General features: G+C 33.1%; 1 protein-coding gene across 1 annotated transcript in view; it reads left to right on the top strand.

The window, feature by feature from the left end:
• NCAM2 (neural cell adhesion molecule 2) overlaps window positions 1-24,537 on the top strand; it is a 271,224-nt gene that overhangs the window by 223,457 nt on the left and 23,230 nt on the right. The window contains exons 14-16 of the mRNA XM_054061402.1: window positions 10,977-11,096; window positions 12,500-12,621; window positions 17,369-17,549. Of these exons, the coding sequence (XP_053917377.1) occupies window positions 10,977-11,096; window positions 12,500-12,621; window positions 17,369-17,549 (423 nt within the window). The remainder of the gene's footprint in view (window positions 1-10,976; window positions 11,097-12,499; window positions 12,622-17,368; window positions 17,550-24,537) is intronic.

Here is a 24,537-nt window from a genome sequence, read left to right as displayed (position 1 = left end):
ATAAGTTTTTGAACTACTGTGCTATGCCTTATGCCTGGTACTGATGCTTCTTTTTTCTACATGTTGTTAAAGTTAGAGGAAGTTTTGTACATTCCAATGTTGATGAGGAAATTAAAACTTTAAGTTTTGTATCTCTGTTACTCTTTTTACTTTTCAGTTGCTATAGTAGTGAGAAAGTGTGCATGTGTGTAGTCAAATCCTATTAGACTACTTCAAGTCAAAAATATTAACTACATTTAAAATAAAGTAATTCAATTTTCTCTTTTTCTTTTTATATTATATATGATGTTCCAAGCAATAAAATGGTGATTCTTTCTGTCTGTGCACTTCAGATTTTTTGGTAAAACTACTGAAAGTAATTTTCTGTCTTTAAGCAAGACTTTTGAATAGACATCACATGAAGAGACATTCTTTCAGAAGACTTTACAATTTTGTAGTGCGTGGTTTTCCACCAAGATTTCAGAAACACCATTATGAAAAAATTATCCTTTCTTATGCTAAAATATAGCAATTACTGTATCTTGTTATTGTCATGGATAGGAAATCCAATAGATAAATCAGTTAGAATTCTCATGTACTACATCTTAGGTTGTAGTTTTTGTACTTCCTGCTTCTTTTGTACTGAAGCATGAAAGCATGCACCCCATTGATTGCTAAAACACTTTCCCAGTGTAACAATACTTCATCATTAAACTAAAAAGAATTTCAAATGAATTCCAGAAACATATGAACCTTATGTAAGTCCATAATTTTCTTAATGAATTTAATGATTAAGTAGAGTATATCTGTATAATTTGTAGATCAAACAGAAATAAATTGCAAAGGTTTTAGTAGGCTAAGTCAGCATTCAATATTATTTTAATAGTTGAAAATCTTCATGCAGAATTCATTAATGTCTAGTGCAAGCTGCTAAAGCAGAAGGAAAAATGCATTCATTAGCCTGTTCCAGGAGGAACTACATTTTTAGTGAATATTTGAGCATTCAGTTCCTTGGCATGTCTGTCAGATATGGCTCCCCATGACATGAATTATGATCATATTCAATTCTAATAGCAATTTCAGACACTTGCTATTCCTGAGGAATGTTTCTTCATTTCTGGAATATCATATGTGTACTTCAGGCATTTAGAAGTACCTGAGATCTCAGAGATTTGTGTGCATATTGAATGATGCCATAAGTCTTTCAGAAAACATTTCTGATTCTCCAGATTCATAGCAAACTGCTAGGCAGGCAGCTTAATACCAATGAAAACATGGAGGAAAAATATCTGTAAAAACATCTGCCATCTTATACCCAACTTGTACCACAGAAATTGTTGTGCAATACGGAGTATCTTAAAATGCCACAATGATTGTCACATTGTCAAATTGACTTAAATTAATGGTCTAATTTAGGAAATTATCTGTTGTCAATAGGTAATAATGATAACATTGTAAAAAAATTTCATAGGCCATTCCTCGTATCTGTTAACATACTTATGGTGCTATTGCTAAGCCTAAACCTGTTGGTTTTCTTTTTCAAAAGAAATTGGATAATTAGCTTGATCCAATCATAGTTTTCTCAACTTAAACCAGCTTGATATTATAAGAATGCAGGACATGCATATATATGTTATTAAGCTACACTGATGTAAAGCGCAATACAAATATCATGATTTAAAAGTCCTTAATTTTAATAAATATAAATTTGTGGAATTAAATGCTATGAGTCAATTTGCAACATATCATATATTTAAATAAGAATAAAAAGTGAAAGAATGGGTGAAATTTACAATCAATATAGATTACTACTAATAGGTATGAGAAAGACTACTTTTTATCCAAATTAATTTGTGTATATACCTGTGTCTAAGAAAGGTATTCAACCCTCTAATTCAGTCTCTGTATTACTCCTGGCATTCATCCAGCTTAATCTTTGCTGTAAATGTCTTGTGAACGGAAAGGTTGGATTGTAAATAAATGTTTTAAACTAAATTACATGGAAGGATTAGAGAGACTGGAAAGTGAGGAGTAGTGCAAAGGGAAAGCTAGGTTTAAATACTTCAGCTTTTATACAGACCTGAATCATCATGAGAATTAAATGTACTTTTGACATTCAAAGGTGAATGAAATGTCATGAGAAGTGAAGAAAACCCAGACAATTTACTTCACAGCATGAGTTTATAACTAAAAGCCTCTGACTGTTATGCAGATTTAACTAATATCTGAGGTTACTCTTCTCTTCAATACCTTGTAATTCTGTGTTTACCACTGCATTTAGTCAGTCAAAGCTCATTGCAAAACATGATTTTTGTTTAAGAGTTTGTGGGTTTTTTTTTTTTTCTTTTAAGGACAGACTTGAAAATCTGTAAGAAAAAATGCAAAATAGTTTGATTGCAAGAAGTATGTAGTAAATATTTTAATAAGTGATTGAATGGAGAATCAGTTATTCCAAATATATTTCAACCAGTGTTCCACTTTTTTTGATAAGTCTTGGCTACTCCCTATTTAGACCTTGCCAGGCTTTTTATGATAGTGTACTTCCAAGAAAATTTGCAGCAGACATGCTGATCTGATGTACAGGTCTTGGTGATCTGGCTCATAAGGGTAAATCTTGTTAAGTAAAGAGTAATGGAGTGCAATATTGGATATGAATAACTTATAAATAAGATGCATGGTGCAGCTGCAAATATTAGCATTCAATTCTGTATTGTATTCATCTGCATTTATTTTACATTGTCAATCTGCTTACAGAAAGGTAAAGTATATTTATGGAATATTTATGCATATATAAACTTCTGGTGCATTTTATGATACAAAACAGAAAAGTGTTTCTGGAGGATAGAGTATTCTTTAATTATTTTCAAGGTCATTGAATGACAGAATAGTTATGAATGGAGTTCTCCTTCTGCCACATGCAACAATCAGTAATGGACAGATAGTGTAGTTCTATTGGTATTACATTTCACTGTATCATTAAATGAATCTCCTTTTTATATTGTTTTTTTTCTGTCTACTCTTCTTTCTTCATTGGCGAGAAATAGAGTATATTATGCAAGGTTAGGATGGGGATGAGGAAGAGAAATTTATGAATGAAAATGATTTTTGCGTGTAAGAAGTGAAAGAACTGTTGTTGAAATCATCATGCATGTCAGCCCTGAGGTCAGTAAAAGACACATTTGAGATTACATTTTAGTCCCTTTGCTTTGTCACTGACAACAGAAGTTTAGATGTATCACTGGCCTAGAATTTTTTCTTATGGGAAAATATAAAATTAATGTCTACAGAAAATAAAATTGATTTGTGGAAAGGTTTAACTTCATCACATTTTTTTTTTATCAGTCTGTTATTTTTGTGTAATTTGTACTATCAAAATTGCAGTCATTATAGCCACATAAATATTTAACAATGAACCTTTATGCTGCTATGCTGTGAACATTCGTGATATGCTAAAAAGTATTTTGAACAATACTTTTTGCATGATCGGGAGAATAACTGGTGGCACTCCAAATCCCCATTGATTTTACTATACCATTTTATTGTTTCACAAAATCTTCGAAGTGTAGCCCTTTTCAAGTGGCTGACTGATTGTTCAATCAGTAGACTTTAAAATCCTTGCATTAAGAATTGCACAGTGGTTTTATAGCAGAGGAGAAAATGGAGTTCCAAGAACTAAGATAACATTTCCATGTAATGTATAGAGTCACAGAAAGATTGGTTGAAAGGAATATCTGGAGTTTATCTGGTCCAAGTCTCCTGCTTGAAGCAGTTCTAGCGCCATGGTTTAGGGATGGTTTTGTATAACTCAACCATAACCTCCAAGGATGGAGATTCCTCACTGTCTTTTCTTGGTGTGACTTGTTTCAGCGCTTCATGTTTCTCCCAGTGTGTAGATTTTTCTAATATCTGGTCTGAACATACCTCATTGTGGCTTGTGACTGTTGCACTTGTTATGATGTTTGTAATTGTTGAGAAGCCTCACATTATTATTTCTATTTCCACTGAAAATAGATAGTAGGTGACTATTCAATCACCCCTTGTCATTCTTTTCATTAGACTGGGTTAGCTTCAGCATCTACTCATTTTTCATGTGCCCTAGGCTCCTCTGGGTAGCTGGACTCTGTCTAGTTTCTTTGTGTTCCTGGACAAAGAAACCCCAGGTTTGTCCCTACCACCACTAATTAAAGGGGGACAATAAAGTTTCCTCAATCTGCCATCTCCAAATGTAGCCCATGTAGGCAGTCTACCACAGTAGTGAGCTATTCACCCCTGTTTGGATGTGTTGACCTGCTGCATGCATCTGCTTATAAATGGGCCTTTCAGCCTGACCTGAAGGACCATTTTACCCTTGCCCCAAAGACCTACAGTTACCTTTCAACTAACTGAAGTTTATGTTTGGCACCTTCTCGGAGCCTGCATGGGTGAACAACATGGAGTAGGGTTAACCAGATGATACTCTGTAGTCTGCTTCTGCAGCTGCTATTCCTTCAGTTGAATTAGAGAACTGAGATTTGGACTTGCGTGCTTTGAACTACAAGTGTGCGAGCCATTCTTCTAAAGACAATGCCAAAGCTCACCAGTCTCCAAGAGTTTGATTTCCATAATTTTGATTAACGTCAGTTAATGCTTCTAAATTTTAGGATAGCAAAAGTGTAGCCATCGATGAAATTTGGTTAATTTATCATTAAATAAATCTCAACACTTCAGAATACATATAATCCTATACACACACACGCAAAAAAGTAATTGGAAAAGGTATTTCTTACAACTTGGTTCTGAAAGGTTTATTTAATGATAGAATGAAGGGCTAAAGAGCAGTTGGAGGAGACCTGACATTTTAAAGGTTATGTTATTCAAAGAACATTTGCTTTTGAGTGCATTTAAATTGTGTGGTTTTAAAGCTCAATACGTATTTCCATTTTAGCTTACTGAATTGTGTAATAAATAGATTTATTATCTATGCCTTTGTTTTGTTTAACAAGATCTTCTTACAGGGTATAGCAATTGTTTTGTAGAATCATAGAATGGTTTGCACTGGAAAGAACCTTAAACATCATCTAGATCGAACCCTTCTGCCATGCGCAGGGACATCTTCCTCCAGATCAGGCTGCTCAAAGCCTCATGCGACCTGGTGTTTAATGCCTCCAGGGATGGATCATCCGTGACTTTTTTGGGCAACCTGTTCCAGTGCCTTGCTATCCTCAAAGTAAAAAATTTCTTCCTAGTATCTAATCCAAATCTACCCTCTTTCATCTTAAAACTGTTACTCCTTGTCCTATCACTGCACTCCTTGATAAAAAGTCCCTCAACATCTTTCCTGCAGGCCCCTTTTAGGGACTGGAAAGCTGCTATGGGGTCTCCCTAGAGCATTCTCTTCTCTAGGCTAAACAACTCCAATTCTCTCAGCCTGTCCTCACATAAGAGGCGGCTGTCCTCTGGACTTGCTCTAACAGATCTATGTCCTTCTGGTGTTGAGGACTCAAGAACTGAATGCAGTAATCTAGGTGAAGTCTCATAAGTGTGGAGTAGAGGGGAAGAATCATCTCCCTCGTCCTGTTAGTTAGACTTCTTTTTATGTGGCACAGGATTTCTGAGCTGAAACTTGAGCTGATGTTGAACTTCTCGTCCACCAGCACCCATAGCTCCTTCTTCTCAGAGATACTCTCAATCTATTCTCCACCCAGCCTGTAATTGTGCTTGGAATTCCCCTGACCCAGATGTAGGACTTTGTACTTTGCCTTGTTGAACTGCATGAATTTTGCTCAAGTCTGTCAACGTCCCTCTGGATGGCACATGGACATTGAGCTAACGATGATAACGTGTACTTTTTTATCAATCGGAGCACAAATATATTTTCTAAGCATATAGCCTAAAAATGTAATATACAATTGATAATTTTTAATTTTTCTTAAAACTAGTTTCTGTGAATAAATTTGCTATGCAGTTCATGAAAGTATGTTTCTATTCTGAATAAGTTTATAGGAACAATTTGCTGATACAATATTCCATCTCAGTAAATTGCTTTTGTTGGAATTATTATTGTTGGATTTTTTATTGTTAGAACTATTATTGTTGAAATATTTCTCATAGGATTTCTTTTTTATTAATTCTAAACTGTGTGCTCTGCTGTGATTTGGACTAAATACAGATTGAATGGAGGTTGCTTTTTGAATAAATAAGCTGGGAAAATTAACTTCAAGTAAAAACCTACTCATTGTTACATCCTAAGTATGTTAAGTGACAAAACTCATCTTCTGGATTCATACTGATTCAATACATTATAAACTATGTTGTTGATTCACATATTTACTCCTTTTTAGGGATTTTGGATTACACCCTTGCTTGCTTTATTTTCATTAATTTATAGCAATGTGCATGTTGTAACTATAATTGTCCCATAAATAACTTACAATTTTCTTATTATTTTTACTTCAGTCAAAGTCGATACCAAAAATAATCCTCTTAATGGCTGTAGGGTGTTGATGTAACTTCTGGTTTAATCTGTATGCCTTACATCTCAGAAAAAAATAATATATATGGAGGAAAGGAGCTTAATGGGGTAACTATATTTTGGAGTCTGTACACAAATCATTAAAGCAATTTTTGCCACATGCATTTTTATATCAACTACTGAAAAGTATTTTGTAAGGAAATTATTCACATTAGTGAATATAATGTTGTATTAATTATGCCTTATTTACCACACAATATAACTTTATTTACAAGTAATTATTTGTATTCACAGTTAATTAAGCCACTACAATTCTTATTCCGAAGTAATGCAATAATTATAGTGCAAAGAGTGATGGAAATTCCTGACAGAGCCATTCTCTCTGATTTTTTAAAATGGTTATATTTGTTTCTGATTATATTATATCTGTTTCTGGTTATATTTATTTCATTCTAGTGAATGACTTAAGGCTTGGTTCAGCCTCCACGTATATTTAATGGGAGCTATGCCAGTGATTTCGCTGGCATAAGATTTGTTGCCATTTTGTTGTTTCTTTTAATGTTCAACTTGGAATATTTTAATTATTTATTTAATTATTAAAGTTTGTTTGTGTTAGTTGAATTCTGACATTATAGCCAGGTGTTTGAATTAGTATTTATGAAATTGTTAATTGGGCAAGATGGACAGATGTAACTGAGACAGTGTGACTATTCATATGAATAAGCATTTTGCCTATTGTGTGGCATAATCCGTATTTTTTTTTCTCTCTGTGTTTCTCCCCATGACAATTTCTAACTTTATTTTGTCAACACTTCTTTGATCTAACTCTGAGGCTCTGATTTTGTACTAACTCTGATTTTGTACTTTAGCTCCTATTATGCAAACACATAGATAAAACATAAATGTATTGCTTATGTCAGGCAGACAGAGGTGTTTGGGAGAAGTTCCTCAGATTGTGTAACATCTAGAAAATTCAAAGACATTCATACAGAACCTAAATGCGATACTACTACAGCTTCTTCACTGTTATCCTCACACGTCCTGCTACTGTAGGTTCTTCATTGCTCTCTTCCCTTATCTTTTTCTTCCATCCTTAAAAGAACAGAAGTCATCATAAAGAGAAGCTTAAAGTCTCATAAAAATGATGTTCATTTTTTCTTCGGAAAGAGACTCGAGTGTTTCCAGGTGACTCAGTTTTTCCTTGAGTGCGGTTAAAAAATGAGTAAAAGGTGCAGCAAAATTCTGCTAAATCAAAACACTTAAACACTCCACTTATTAAGCTGCACTGTGTTCAATCTACACTTAGTCTGCATAATAAATGAGACTCAGACTAGAGGGAAAGAAATAGGAAAAAAAATCTTTAAGTTTGTAATGTCTCTTTGACAGAAATTTCATACTGGTGCTGCTGTCTGAAATATATGGGAGTGAGGATGATATTTCAGCAATGATATGTCTCAGCTACTTTGTGTTGAAAGAAATTTATATCTTACTTTAGTTTCATCTGACATCCTCAAGGGACTGAATTTAGAACCGGGAGAACATTGTTCTATGCAATAGGTAGCTCTCCAATGAGAACAATGTATTGATATGATATTTCTGTTAATTAACCTTATGTAAGATCTACTTTGGGATTAATGTGGTGTAATTGTGCTATTAATTCCCCCAAACTTCCTTGCTTTACTGATGGTTTATGTAATATATCACAATCTTGATTTCTGAGGTAGATTTCCTTTGGTGAAAAGGCATTTTAATATGCCAAACATTTCACTTTTCGTTTTGCTGTAATAAGGTGATATAAACAACCTAGACCTGGACCAGAAAAGCAGCTGGGGATTTTTGTTTTGCTTTTACTAACTTGGATTTATGATACAATACATTTCACAGAAAATCTTGTTTCAGATTGTTTTTTTCCCGTGTTTCATCTTGATAGCAGTTAAAATTCTGCAATAATACATCTTTTTTTTCTAGCTGGAATGCTTGTACTCTTTATTTGAAATAGTAAGGAGTTCTGCTTTGTTGTCTATCTATCTAATACATATTTTTTTGTGTGGATTTTTTCTGTACTGCTCATCCTTTTATATTTTATATTTGCTTGCAAATAAGAAAAAATAAAGTCTTCATTTTATTTTATATTGCTTAAATTTTAGCATTCTTGCCACAAAATAAGTTAAGTGAATTTTGCTATTTATTAAGGTGTAATTCTTTTTGGTTGTGTGTGTCTTTTAAAATATTGGTCTGCAAAATTAAAAAAAAAAATGTTCCTACATACCTTGTCAGAAAAGTATTTATAATTTTGTTTTAAATTCTCTATATGGTACATTAAACCAAAGCCAAAATAACTGGTATCTTCTTGTCATACCATGTGATTTTCAGCCTCCCTGTCTGTCTTCTTATAAGTAGAAAGCACTAAGGTCTGAGCTACTGTGCATCGTGTTAACTGGGTCCACCAATACTTTTAGAGTTCACAAAAAAGTCTTCTGGTTTTAAGTCTTTGAAGTAGTTCTTCAAAGTCCACTCCTCCATACAACCAGTCACTATGTGAATAATTCAGCAAAGTGAATTAGTCTACAAAATTAAATTCTTTAGATGAAATTAGATACTAAATATACTCCCGATCCTTTGATTGGGAAGACAATCTAAAACCAAAAACAGATTGATAGGACAGGTAGAAAAAGACTGAAAAATTCAAATGGTGTTCTGAAGAAATAAAGGAAATTCACTTTCAGTGTATTTGATATCTGATATATACTAGTATGCCAATGGTATAATTCACACAGACCGTATGCAGTGGACAAATTTTTTCACATTCATATACTGAACATGGAAGTCCTATATTTCTTTCAGAATGTTATTTGAAATTTAACAGCTAGTTACTTCTGTGATCATTGACAATTGTAGTCAAAAACCGATTTTGACCAGGGCTGTGAGCTATGGGCATAAGGTGATTCTATACTTAAATGACAGATATGTACCTTAAAAAAAACCCAAACCCAACTATTGTATTTTAGTCTCCCTGTCTATCTTCTTATAAGTGGAAAATACTAAACTGTCTCTTTTAATTATTTTCTTCCCTTCTCAACATATTTCAAAAAAGTAAAACGGTTATCAAGCAGTGAAAGTTTTCACTACTCTTGGATTACTTTTAAGCCCTGCACTTTTGTTATGTACTGTGGGACAATTCCTTAATCTTATTTAATTATTCTAAGTATTCTTTCACAACTAAAGTATTTAAAGTTTACTGATCAAGAATGGGGTTTTTTTTTGGTTTTTTTTTGGTTCTCCAAGATGACATAGTTAGTTTTAATTTTTTCCTATGTGTAAAATATATCCACATCATACCAAGTGGTTACAGTTTTTGAGGACATACTATGCTATCAGATTTAGTTGAGTTAATTCCCTGAATGTATTTGTGGGAGTCAGTGTATCTAGAAGTGTACTGCTGTGCAGGGGGTTCTAAAGCAAGCAGTGATTCTTTAGATACTGCATATATAAGTAATTTTATTCATTTAGATAGGTCCCAGGAGTCACTCAAGTGTTTATAGAATTGAATGCTTAGGTTTTGTGTAGTGTGGATGCACAGTCATGCTTTTACATTGTTTAAATTTTGAAAAACATTTACAGTAACCCTAATTTTAGTATACCCTAATGTTTATTTTCAGTGAAATTATTCATTCTTGAAAATAATCATGGCTGAAAGGCAAGTTAAACACTGCTACTGCTCGGTTTATGTTTTAAGTTCCATCTTACCATAATGGGATATGTCATAATCCTTCTCTTCTCCAAATTCTGTTCTTATTCTCGTGATGATACTTCATTATTTTTGTGTGTGTGTGACATAGTTATACTTTATAGTTTGATATTTTTAAATCTCATGAAAATGATAAACCTAAATGTGCTGAAATTCACACAATACTGTTTTGTTTACAAGAAAGCAGTTGTCGTGTTTCAATGGCAAATTCATACAAAGTGTTCATAATAGAATGTGAAATGTAAAAGTTGCTATTTTCTCAAAATTCATTAAATCCCTTTAGCTGTACGTATAATGAGAGCTCCTTTTGCCTGCTGCAGAAACTAAAGAAATAGAAATTCTAATAAATCTGGACTCAAAAGAATAACAAAGTGTACTGACAGAAATAATTCTACTTTCATTGAATATACAACTTCAAAAGCAGGCCTAAAGCAACTATTAAAATACTCCTCTATAATGAAAAAGATAGCCTCCCTAGACACTGAGAAAGAGAGTACTGGCTCTTTCTCAAGACAGTACAATTCTCCTTTTGTAAGATAATACAGCCTCTGCTTTTCTGGGCAAGAGAAATACTGACATTACATTCCTTAAGAAGCACAACTTGCTTGGTCACAACAATCATTTTATGTAGATAGTAAAAAAAGGGACTATTAGGACTCAACAAGAAAGCTATTTTGGCGTATTAAAAAATGAGAATCTAAGTTGCAAGTGAGGCAAACACATTAAATTGCCTGACGTTTAAAGAAAATGTATTACATCATCTAATTTTTTCTTTTTTTTTTCCTTCCTTTTCCTCAGCAATGGTTGTTCTCAGCAATTTGGAACCAAATACGACCTATGAAATCAAAGTAGCTGCTGTAAATGGAAAAGGGCAGGGAGAGTATAGCAAAATTGAGATCTTCCAGACCTTACCTGTCCGTGAGTAATAGTTGTGCTATTAAACAAATATGTAAATCATTATTAGGATATGATATCTCCTGATCAGTTAATAATGCCAAGTATGGTTCACTGTGAATAATGTTTTATATTTTACTTCCCAATGTATAACATGAGTCTTTGCATTGTTTCTCAGAAATCATGTTTTGTTCATCTTACTTCCCCAAACTCCCAAGTAGCATAAATGAAGTTAAATTGGAGGATTTATCCCATTATCTAGACTCATCTAGAGTATTACCTCACAAATCTGTTGTAACTGAACTGTTTTCTGGATAAGGCATTATTCAGTGTAGTTAAGAATACTGTCCTTAATGGAATGAACAGTAAAAGTCACATGATTACAAAGAACAAAAAACATTTTCATGTTATTATATTGTGTTCTTATTGATATCTTTCTTCTGTCCAAAACAGGTAGCTTGAGAGCTTTCTAATTTCTTTTTTATTAAAGCATATGCATATGCTAAATATATTGTATGACAGATAAAATAATTTATTCATATGGAACATTATACCTGATAGAAAAGAAGTAGAAACTGATAGAAATTATTTGTTATCTGACAGAAACCTAGGCAAATTCCATGTGAAGATCTAAATCAATTTATCTATATTTTAATAAGGGATAAACACAAATATTACAGATATATCTAAAGGAACTGTATCTCTCTAGGTGGGTGCAAATTTACAGATATTTTGAAGATAAGACTTCAATATGGTAACATATATTTGTTTAGGATCTGATTCAAAACTTTATAATAGGTATTGCACATAAAAATGATAATGAGTCTGTGAATTTCCATTCCCAAAGTAGATTAAGCTGACTATTAACACTTTAGTTGTATAGTTAAGATTATTTTTATATTTTCATTACAGAGACAATTGGTATTGCTTTTGGAAATCTTATTTTTATATTTGTTCTTAATATAGACCACTCTAAAAATATCTATTTATTTCTTGGCACATTTATCAAAGAGTTAATTTACCTAATATGAGTTTAACAATTTAGATCTCGCACATAGGACTAAAGCTCATACTTAATGTTCAAGATGCTTTCCCATAAGATAGTATTGTTCTTAAACTTCAGTGTCGGTAGCACCTTAGCAGCTTTCCTGAATTGATGACTAAATCTTTTCTGAAGTAAAGTCTCAAAGAACCAAATAATTCTTTCATAATTCACATAATTTTGTTTCCTTCTGTGAGATAATTAATCTACATTAGGGCATATGTAACATTTTACACATCTATTAAGAATGTTTCACAGTGCTTGGGAAGGATCATGTTGCTTTTAAAGATTGTGATTAATAATCTTGTGGGCAAGCTCCCAGCTGTAATTTAAGACATCTTATTGCTGAATTATTATTATTATCTACTGTTATTTTCTTGTTTAGGGGAGCCAAGCCCCCCATCAATTCATGGACAGCCAGGAAGTGGCAAGAGTTTTAAACTTAGCATAACTAAACAAGATGATGGAGGTGCCCCCATTTTGGAATATATTGTCAAATACAGAAGTGTAAGTATTTCAGTTAATGGATTTTGCTTAGTAATATCTGCTTTTCATGTAGAGAAGACTGTTCATATTATTTAAAATGTAACAAAATATTTTACACTCTACAAAAGTAAAGAAGATACATTTATGCTTTCTTTTGTGACTAGGTTGCTAAAAAAAAGGGGGAGGAGGGGAGAAAGGCAACATTCTCTTCCTAAAGGTATAACTGAAAATTCATTCTAGCAGGAAAACTATATTCTCTTGGGTTTTATATGGTAAATGTGGAACATTCATATTCATCTTTCAAAAGTGCAGTATATTAGCAGACATTAAATTTACATAATTAAGGGTTATTTGAACAGTAAATTATTAACCAGTTATAAATGCATTTGTACTGATAGATAGCATCCTAGAGATAGAAATCTATATTCCAGTGTTCCATATTCATTTTAAATGAGATTAATTATCTGATCATGTTTCATATTTTCTAGAGTCCCAGGCTCAGTTTAAAAAAAGCCAAATAATTGACAAATTGTTAGGAATTTTATGAGTTTCAGGATGCATATCAGTTGTTTAAGAGCCATTTTACAGAGTTTATTCATCTTCTATCAGTTAAAGTCTGATTTGGTCTTCTGTTTTCAAATCTGATGAATTTAGAAAAAGGGCTTTTCTGTAATGTGGAATTAATTTTTCTAAAAAAAAAATATATATTTTTAAATTATTATTTAGATAGCTGAAATAGCATTCCTTTCCTGATATACTATGTTTAGAAACTATTAAGTTGAAGAAGTAACTATAGATCAGGCTAAAGCAACAAATTTAGTTCAAAACTATGTTTTCTAATAACTTTTTTGTGTTCTTTTAGGAAGATTTTAATACTTCTAGCTGAATAGATGCAGTAAAAAGCCATTTTACCAAAGTGTAACAGGAGATTTACGTGTCCATTTTGAGAGTCTAAAAGAGCCTGGTCACATAGCATCAAACATTTAGGCTTGTAAAACACAAGATAGTGAGGACTGTATTTAATGGAAATAGGCAGTCCTTGAGAAGCTAAATGCAGGGACTGTTTTAGTGTTATCAAAAAGGAAAGAACAAGTCCTTATTTTCTAAATAGTTTTTGTCACATTTCCTGATGTTTCCTACAAGGTAACATTTTGATTATAGCTTTGGGATTGTCCAAGTGCTAAACCCGGCATGTAAAATCATTTTCCTAAGCTAAGTATAACCAAAGAAAATTGTTAACACCAAATCATTGAGAAAAATTTGGTATGCTTTTAAGAGTAGCCTGAGTGAATAACCAGCAGTTATTCTGATTTCACTGTTCTCTAAATCTTCTGTGCTTCACTCTGCTTTGACTATGTTGATGGAAGACTGTGTTGATTTTATTGCTTTATGATAGGTTCTAGAACAAACTAATATGTAAATATGAGTAACTTAAAAGGAGATAATTACTCATTTACTCCCACTCAGTGATGCTTACCATAAAACAATTCAATTTTTTTCCATTTCTGAGTTCTATTTTACCTGCCAGATCCTTGGACTTTATGAGTACTTTACAGTATATACTATATCAGCCTCATTTTGCATTGTTCAGTATTTCGTCTCTGTTACCCAGACCCACAAAGCATCATTCTAATGAAATGAATTCTTCTGAAGTCATTGCTTTAAACTGCCAGATTGTCTTCTATGAGGATTTCTTAATATTTTTTCTTGCCACCTTTCAAGATAGTACAGCATGTCCTGCCCTTTTTTTTTATCATGGGGGCCACCATAATAATGAGTCTGTTTGAACTGAATGGTCAGTGGAACAATTTAGGGAGGGTGGAGAATAAGGGAAAGGGTTGAAGGGGGTTAATCTTTTTTCCTCACTTTTCATGAGTTCCCAGAGAATGTAAAATGTTAAATGACCACTGACGAGAGAGAAAGGTGTTATTTTCTAGAGTAGTAAACAGTGGATTGGCTTTTTTTCCCAGTATTGTCACATACGCCCCCTGTTTTTTGAAGCAGCCAAGTCATGGTAGACTGATTTCACTTTGCTTTGTTTGCTTGATTTTTGTCAGTGTATTTAGATGCTTCGGTTACTTACTGCTGTCTTACACATCTAGCTCTTACACACTTATGAAATAAAATTGGCTGATGCTTATATTTAAGGCCAATAAACACACAACTAAGGAACAGATATATTTTTCTTTATAGTGTCATTGGTTTGTGGCATTGTGGCAAATTTATTTCAACTACAGACTTATACTGGGAAGAGGACAGTGTGAATTTAAGTCTTAAGAGTAATGGAAGTGGGCAGTAAGATTCTCAGAAATTGTTAGACATTTGTTAGTCTCACAGCATCAGTGACCTTCCATAAAGGAGTATTTCTGCATTATATAGAACAAAACCAAATGAACATAGAAAATCAATTTAGTCTCTGGGGCTGCAGATCTAATTGCAGTTCCTGACAGTGTGCATTTGATGGTGGATATTAATAATATAGCTTCTAATAATAAGTGATTATTGAAGATATTCATATTAACTCACCTCTCAAATTAGACTATAGTTTGCAATTTAGAAGTTTCTTTCATTTGTTGTAGAACTTTCAATAAATTTCAAGCAATATTAATAATAGAACAGCCTAATAAGGTATGAAGCTTTCTTCTGTAGTTCTGGCTTCTGCTCTTTAAGCTACCAATTAAAGAGTCTTAGTATAAACTGGGAGATTTGTAGAAAGATTTAACTGACAGATTCCTGGTTTGTGTTCTTGTTCTTCTCCTTCTATTTCTAGACTAATAGTAAAAAGAGTCTGGACATGTTACTGAGCTATACATAGTAAAAAGTAATTGAAAATTAACATGAAATAACAGCTGTAATGAAGGGCATTGCATTTCTTTTTTTTTTTTTTTTTTTTCTTTAAGATGCCAAAAGCAGACTGTATTCTGGAAGACCTCATTTGTTTATCTTTAGAAGAAGATAACTTGCTTTCCAGATCCTTTCTTTATTCTTCTTCATCCTAACTCGTGTTTGTCACTCTTTGTAAAATGTTTTCACGTCTTCGAAGTCAGGGTTACACTTTGTTTCACTTATCTCAATCCTGCCAGTTGACTTCTGTTTCAGCTAAAGTTAGACTGTGACTTCTCCGGTGTGACATGCAGGAATCCTGTTACATTTCTGTGTGCAGAAGAGCGGCCTCACACAGAAATCTGAATACTTTTCCTTCCAGATCTTAATCTCATTGTACTCTTTACATAAAATTCTACAGTTTGTTTTCAAAGTATATTCATATATCTGTCTGCAATGCTGTCTTTTCCAACTTCAGGAACCATACTAGCCTGAAACTTTATTCCAATTCAGTGTATTTTTTCTACTTCTGTGATTCTGAACCTCTTTGGAGTCCCCCGGTATATTTCAATTGTTGTATTTTAATCATTCCCAGGACTGTCATGTGTCAGTATCAATGCCAGTGCAGATGAAGCAAGAAAGAGTTTGAGGAAAGATAAAGTCAGTATGGAAAAAAAATCTCAATTAGCATTAATAGCAAATGAGTTAGTGCAGCAGTGCACGTAAAGAATTATAGTATCAGTCTATTTTTTGAAGAATGCTTACAAAAAAGAAAAAAAAACAAACCACCAGGCAAAAGGAGCATAATTGGGCCCTGAACTGTCTAATTTAGGTACTATTGTCTTTGACGCTCGTATTGCTCAAGAGCAAGATGCTTCAGCAGAAACCCCAAAATATAAGCTACTAAGAAGTACAGTATTCTCCAGCGAAAATTTATACTTCTCTATACTTGAAGGACTTTTTCTTCCAAAAAGGTTTATTCTGTGTTGCTGTATGGGTTGGATTTGAGGGGCCAGGATTTGGCTCTTAGACACAGATTTTGCTGCTGTATTGTGCCTCAGTAATTTGAGAGAATCATACTGTCTGTATTCTTACTGACTGTTATTGATACTCCTTCAAATAAGATGGATTTTGTGTTTGACACTATATTTTTTCTTTTTGCCTGTTATTTATTTTGCAATTATCATTTAAATAAAGAATAATTAAATGTATTTTTCCCTAAAATAAGTGATTGCAAAGGTAAACATTCCAAATTTATGAAATGCCAGAATTAAAATTGCATCTGAAGTCTTCATTTGTACAGGTGTCTGATGTAACTATCTTAATTTTGAGACCCTTTTTTTAATCTGAAACACCATCTTAATGATTTACGTGTGTCCTCTCACCAGTGTAGACATAGGACTGCATACATTCTCAATTATGTTTATATTGTTGCATGCAATCTGTTTTGAATACGGTTAGTATAAATTTTTATTATGTAACTAATGTATGATACAAGGACAGCCTGCATTCATGGGCAATTCAAGTTTGGTTTAATGGGAAGTTTCTTTTAAATGACATTGATCAATATGTAATTGAAACATCTACTGTAAAATAAACCTTTTACAGAATTTATTCTTAGCAGAATTTGCAAATGATTATTTCTCTGTTCGCCAAGAGAAACATGAGTATTTGAGCAAAATATAAATTGAAGCCAAAAGTTGAAAAGTGATTGCCTACAAAATCCCTAAATCTACGTTGTTGAAACATGATTAGGAGTGGTCAAAATTACAAAAGGCCTGAGTGGTCAGAACTCCAAAATTAAATTATTTGAATGTTCATGTAAATCATTTGAATGTTCTCTGTAAATGAAACTTCATAATTTTTGTGCATCACATAGACATATAGTTTAGACTAGTAATACAATAGATTTTGTGAATTTAAACTATACTTTGAATTTTTACAGAAAGATAAGGAAGACCAGTGGCTAGAGAAAAAAGTGCAGGGTAGTCGAGACCACATCATCTTAGAGCATCTTCAATGGACCATGGGTTATGAAGTACAGATTACAGCTGCCAATAGACTGGGTTATTCTGAGCCAACGTTGTATGAGTTCAGCATGCCACCAAAGCCCAACATTATTACAGGTAAGTTAAATTTAGAGTCTTTTCTCTTTATGAGTTGTTGGCTACTTGTAGTATAGTAATGTGTATAGTTGAATAAAGGTAACTGATATCTTCTTTAACTGACAAAGCCTGAGACTCCACAGTCTGTTATCAGCAAAAACTTGATTCAAAACCCTTAGATGGGACCTCTTATAGTAATAAAGTCATCTGTAAGTACAAAACAAACAGTGACTCTTCAACCCAGATGATGACAGTAACAAGGCATATAGTATTTGTGATACGCCTGCTATACATTTTTAAGTTGCCTTGTACTGCCAATTTGTCGGTAGTAAGCTTACTTAACTTAGTTGCTTACTTGTTTTCAGGCCATATCAAACTATCTCTGCATGTGCATCAAGATACACATGTAATAAAAGTATTTGTTTTTGTGTCCAATAAGGTTACAACTTTGGATAATCTTATTTAGCTACCATCTTACTGATTCAACCTAACATAGTAAGCATACAGCCTTCTATTAGGCCAATTTACAAGCTTTGAAATCCATAGAAATGTTGTGCTTTTTTAAAAATGTATGAATAAGTCTTGGAATTATTTTAGGGAAAATGGTATAGTAGTTAAAAGTGAGTGTATATCAGTAACTAATTGATAAACTTTTAGTGCTGCCCAACATAATGTTATAATTTGACATGACAAATCAAAACTATTTCATTCTGAACAAACCTAACATGATGGTTATTTCTGATATATTATGGATAATTTTAATTTCTATAAAGCAAATGTAAGGAAGAGATTTCAAATTTTTATCTGAAGTATACTGTTATCTTTCTTTTATAAAAAATTCCAAATTAAATCACTGTCACCATTACCATTTTAAAATTAGGTGCTAAATCCTCTAACATAATATTTTCAGTATGCCTTATATTAAACTATTAGAACATTAGAATCAAATTAAAATTTTGCCAGATAAAGATAATGGCCTGTATATTAAAAGACAAACCATACTGATAACTGTGTTTCCGTGTGAGTGTCTGACCAATACTGACCTTAGTAAAGTGGCAGTGAATTTGAATGTGTAATAAGCTACTCTGTCATCGGAAAAGATTGAAATAAATTACTGTTTTTGCAAAGCTTGAAGACACTGTGAAATTCCTATCATAAGAATATTCTGTAGGCGATTTTTAAAAGTATATCAAAAGACACTTAGAATCAGTGGAACGTTAATGTTCATATTCATGAGTCAGTATGGTTATCTTCTTTTGAAATAGTATATTATTATTATTGTAATATATATAAAAACATTGTTACAAAACCATGAACCTACTCTATTAAAACTTGATAGATAATGTGTATAACATGCTTAATATTGCTCAGAATAATTCTGATATCAGTTAGTCAACTTGGATGATGCGTTAAGTGTCTACTTTGAGGCTTAGGTGTTTGCAGCTAGTTCCATGTTTATCTGAAGAGTTTAGTAATGGAACCCTACACTGACTTTGAGAAATGCTCAGCAAACTCACTTATAAAACTTAGCCTTAAATAAATGTATGTATAAATCTATTCATGTATGCATATACATATATACATTACTGTAGATTATACCTATGCATACACAATTTTACTTCCTACTTTTTGAGTTATGTTTTGTAGTCAGCAATTCCATCTTTATATTTCACATTTTACTTAGGTGTATAATTATGTATTTAAGAATCGTACTTTGAAGGAAGAGTAGCATAGTCTTAGATGTAGTATTTTATGTAGGCCAATATCTCACTAGGGATTTTAGTTGGCAGCACTTGCAAAAGTGCTATTCTAACATCAGTGTCCTTGCCTCTAAGTGAAGTCTTTATCAGATTTTAAGTACCAATTTGTGATATTTTAGACGATTTTATTCTAGTTTCTCTATAGCATCAAGGTTCTAGTCCTGTGAGAGAAAAAAAGGTGATTCCCAAAGGAGCTGTATACCTTAGCTCTTTGCAATTTCATCAGTGTTAGACAGCGTAGACTAACCTCTGGGAAAGTTTTAATCCCTTGCAGATCTCATTTACATATTTTTTTTTAGATGAATGTCTGTCACCAATGCTTAAAATCATATAGTGATGTGCAAAGAGGGACAATCTAATGCATGGTATTTTCTCTTATCATCACTCGTACCAAAGATGATACCAAACATCATTATTATCAGTAGTTTTTACAAAAATACATCTTTAGAATCACCAGTAGCATCAAAGTGAATGAAAAATAGAAATAGCTTATATCAATGCTACAGGTGTGTGTGTATATATATGTATTTGAATTTTTGTGTGTACATTTTATGATGTATTACATAGACAAATTAGAGTTTTTGAACTATAGAAACTGTTTTATTAGAAGAGAAGCTATGATGATGAACTTTTTCATACAGAGGCTGAAAATGACTAAGTGCAGAAAATAGAAATAAGTCCCCTTGACACTCACAATTTTCTTCCAGGGCAAGTTGATGTCCTTAATTTTGTTCTCAGTCAAGCAGTTAATTGACTTTTGTTTTGGTAGAAATAAATTTGATATGATCCCATCTGTGTAGCTGTGGAAGGTTTTTGTTCCTGTCACCTCTTGCTGCCGTAGAGCAGACTCTCTTGCTGCAAGTGCTCTCCTGCTGTCTCACGTCCCTTCAGCCCTCACCAATGGGCTGCAAGAGACTGCTTGGGGCACAGCCTCTCTCACTGTGAAGGGTCACATAAGCTTCCTTTTCTTCAGAAAGATTGACTTGACCCTGACCACGCAACAGCTAAGGGAAGCCAAAATCCTGTCTGCTTCATTCTTCTTCAGTACCCCACCTCAAAAGTACATAACATTTATTGATGTACAATAACTATGAATAAACTTCCCATCTGAATAGTTCTTGTGTCCTTTGAATAACTTTCCTTAGGCTTCAAATAATTTCATATCTATTCAAAATTAGATTTTACCTGATTACAACCAATTCTCAAGACTAGAGTATCAAATAGAGTATACTTGAGTGACCAAGGGCTCTGCTGTTATTACCACTAGCCTTCCTTGCTGCAAGAGCATATTGCTGGCTCATGTCCAACTTGGTGTCCACCAGGACCCCAGAGAATTTTCTTCTAGCTGGGTGGCCACCAGCTATATCCTGGTGACTAGGACTGTTCCGCCTCAGGGGCAGGTCTTTGCACTTTCGTTTGTTGAACTTTGTGAAGTTCCTGTGAGCCCATTTCTCCAGTCTGACGAGGTTCCTTTGGATGGCAGCACAATTATCTGGTGTATCAGCCACTCATTTGAGATTTGTGTCATCAATAAAGTTGCTGAAGGTATGCTTTGCCCCATCGTCAAAATCATTGATGATGCTGAACAGGATTGGATCAAATATGGGATACACTGGGATAAAGCACTGGTAACTGGCTTCCACCTAGACTTCATGCCACTGACCAGCACCCTCTTGGCCCAGCCATTCAGCCAGTTTTCAATCCAACCTCACTGGCTGCTTATCCAGCCCATAGATCAACAACTTTTCAGGTACAATGTGTGTTTTGGAACAGGACCATGTTCTGAGGGAGAGCTAACTATAAGGTAAAGTCAGCTTCTAAAGTTGCTTCTGGTACTTATTGTTAGTTCTAGGAAAAGTTATGTTGCATCATTAAAAGTTAAATTAGGAGAATTATGGGTATTTATAGCCATCTTCTTCCTTTGTAGGCTCTTTCCATAGAAAAAGCTGGAAAGGTTGCCAGTAGCTACTTGAGCCAGGACTAAAAATCATTACTTGCAGCTTTTAAACTGTTTCTTTAAATCTCCAGAAAAAGACTGTGGAATTATATTATGTACTGAATTCTCCAGGAATAACATTTTTGCCTGATTTTCAACCTATAGCTTATGACCACACTGCCTATCCATGTGTACGTGTATCCATACCTGCTCAAATCTCCATCAATTTGTGTCTTCTGATAACTTTTGAATGCAGTTGACAATTTCAATATATTTGCCAGAGAATGGAAGCTTCAAAAATAACATATTCCTGTATTTTTTTTAAATACATATCTGAGGATAGAAGTAAAATTCTTTGTAGCTCAGTAAGAAAAATACTGTATCAGAAGTTTGCACATTTTTAACGATCAGAATCATTTGAGAAAGAATGGTTGTAACTTTCTAACTCCTGATCCTTGCACCAGCTTGGATAGCAACAATAAATTTAAACCAAGAAAGGAAAACAAAATCACAGAACTAGTTTGAAGGTATTTCCAAAGGTAAAATTTTCATTCCAAGGATCAAAAATTCTATAATGGCTACCTCTTTTGTACCAACATGTGCATTACAAGATTCTTTAATCTATGTCTACAGCTTTGACTGGTTAGATTTTTAGTTGAACCTAAAAAATGAAGAACAAAATGCGATAGTCAGAAAGCAGAGCCATGAGGATATTAGTCTTCTTGGAGCTGTGACCATATATCTGAGGCAAGAAAAAGCTGCAGAATTACACTTGTGAATTTATCTGCAACCTTTTCTCATATTATTCCAAAATCAGAACTTTTGCCTATCTTTTGTTCAGATTCTTCTTCTGAGCCAAAATTGTAAAGCAAAGCCTTCAGCATGTATTGCTGTATTGAAAACAATTATTTTCTTTTCTGAAGTTCAGAAGAGGTTAGGGAAAAGAAATTAAATGTTTCTTTGAGATCTTATGCATTGAGAACAGGAGTTGGTAGGAGTCACACCAATAGAAACTAATATCCAAAATTTCAGTATATATTAATACCCACAAAACTTATTTATCTTTGTTCTGCAAGCTGGTACTGTAATTTGCTGAGTAAGACCCATTTATCTTCAAATCCTGGAGATGAAGTTGTAAGTGATAGGGTACGTTCTTGCTGGAGGCTAAAACCAGCTGTGTTTGCTGTGTTCTTTGCAAAGACTAATTTTTTTTACATGAAAAGGGATGGAATTTGCTTATTAAAATTGATAGAACAGAAAGACAAAAAGTCTTACATTATCCATATTATCAGAGATGTTCACAGGCAAAAAAAAAATCTTTTTATAAAATGTAGTCCTTACAGTACAGCTATAACATAATTTAACTACCACTGATTGCCAGAAAAGAAGTGGAATGCTAGAAGAAAATACAGTAATAGTCAAAGAACTACTTTGTATTCATAGAACTTCTGCTTCAAAAGAAATCTTTTTTTTTTTTAATACCTTGGGAATTTAAGTTTGTTTATCTTTTTTAATGCTATGAGAAGAAAAAGAAAATAATCATAGATGTTAAATATTGAAGTTGTTACACTTTTCAAGTATGATACTCTTTTTCACTTAGAATTTTTGTTATATGTAATTGCTAGCTTTCTGTTGCTTTATGATTAAAAAAAAACTTAAAGCACCAATTAAAAGATTAAATTGTTAGATATCTCTATCTAACATTGTTAGATATCTCTAAAAATATTTAACTGCTATGTTATTAACATAGCTATGGATGTTTAATGTGTCAGAGATTTTTTTGCTCTGAATATAAGGACCAAACTAGATCTTAATAAAAAGAATTTATTGTGAATTTTTAATTGCTTGAACAGTCATAATTTCTTTCAAAATGTGTACCATTTTACTACAGTAAAAACGTGTGTGAAGATGGGATAAAGTCCATAAGAGCTCTTAAGTTTATTTATATTGCTGTCTTTTCCACTTGACAGTTACCCACACTCAGCTGTATATTTGTACAACAGGAACATTTGTATTATGAGAGGATAAGACGTTGGTTAAACATCATGCTTAGATGCCCTGAAGGCAAGTTTCCCACCAGAATATATTCACAAAACAACAGCTCTGTGATTTAAGCTGAATTTGAGATGCACTGCAAAAAGACATTAAAAGATCCAAATCCTAAAACCAAAAAAAAATCCTTTGATTTTGGATAGTGCTTAAGTTCTGCATGTCTAACATATTTGTGGAAAGAGATTAGTTTGTCTACTACTTGCCTTTTCTTCAGACAGTGAACTCTGTAGAGTCAGAGGCACACTCCACTATATTTGTGCTAAGATGACACAAATCATCCTCCACACCTATTTTAAACTTAAAGTATTTTAAAGCCTAAATAATCATAAGGGAGATATATACTATAGTTTTAATGAAAACGTGGAGGGCTTATAGCTTTCATCTACTTTCATTGCAATTTCTTAAAATTCACATTTTGTATTAAGTAAATTAAGATGTAACCAAAGTTATTTTTCATATTAGATGAGATTTTCTACATTTTTATTTCTTTTGAGGTCTCCTCTGAAATAGTAGCTTAACACTGATATTAGTCACAATCCATATTACTGTGTCAGTGTAGCTGAAAAAAAAAAACCAGTCAAGGAGATTAAGATGTCTAAACACGTGCTATATTGCATGAAGTTGACTGTATTATCTGCCAAAGAAGTGAACTTTCAGCATAAACATTAGTAGAAAATATATATGCAAACTTCATATATTGCATTGGATTGCATACAGACATACTGTGCAGGCTTGACTGTCTAAGAAGTTGCACATTTTGAAAGCAACTTTTTTTTACTTCCCACCCTAGTATTAAAGCCAATATCTAATTACCCAGATACCTGTGATAATTATATTTATTATTTCAAGTGGACTTGTGTGCGTTTTAATGATGCCAGTTTTGACAGTGGTCCATTCTGGACTCCTACAATGCTTAGGGAACAAGATAAACTTTTTGGCAAGAAAAAAAAAGCTAAATAAATTTCTCTCTTCTTTATTCCCATGCATGATTAAAACATTCTTTTTATGTAATTATTGACATATTTTATAATTTCTTCTTTCAGCCTATGGGCTGGTGTTTGTTGTTGCTTCAAATACTCTCTAACAGGTGTACTATTGTCATGTCCTAAGTTCCTAAGTAAAACCTTCAGCATGAAAGACACATAAAAGATTGTATTTAGGGTTCACTTGGATGAATATTTTTTCATCTTAAGGGGAAATGAGAGAATTGGTGACATGGTTCAGGTTAAGTGTCTAAATAAATTGTTTTAGAGTTAAATGA

Source organism: Cuculus canorus, chromosome 1 (assembly GCF_017976375.1).
Source record: "Cuculus canorus isolate bCucCan1 chromosome 1, bCucCan1.pri, whole genome shotgun sequence".
In the NCBI taxonomy this organism is placed as follows: domain Eukaryota; kingdom Metazoa; phylum Chordata; class Aves; order Cuculiformes; family Cuculidae; genus Cuculus; species Cuculus canorus.
The sequence above is the reverse complement of the archived record's forward strand: the minus strand, read 5'-3'. Positions and strand labels throughout refer to the sequence as shown.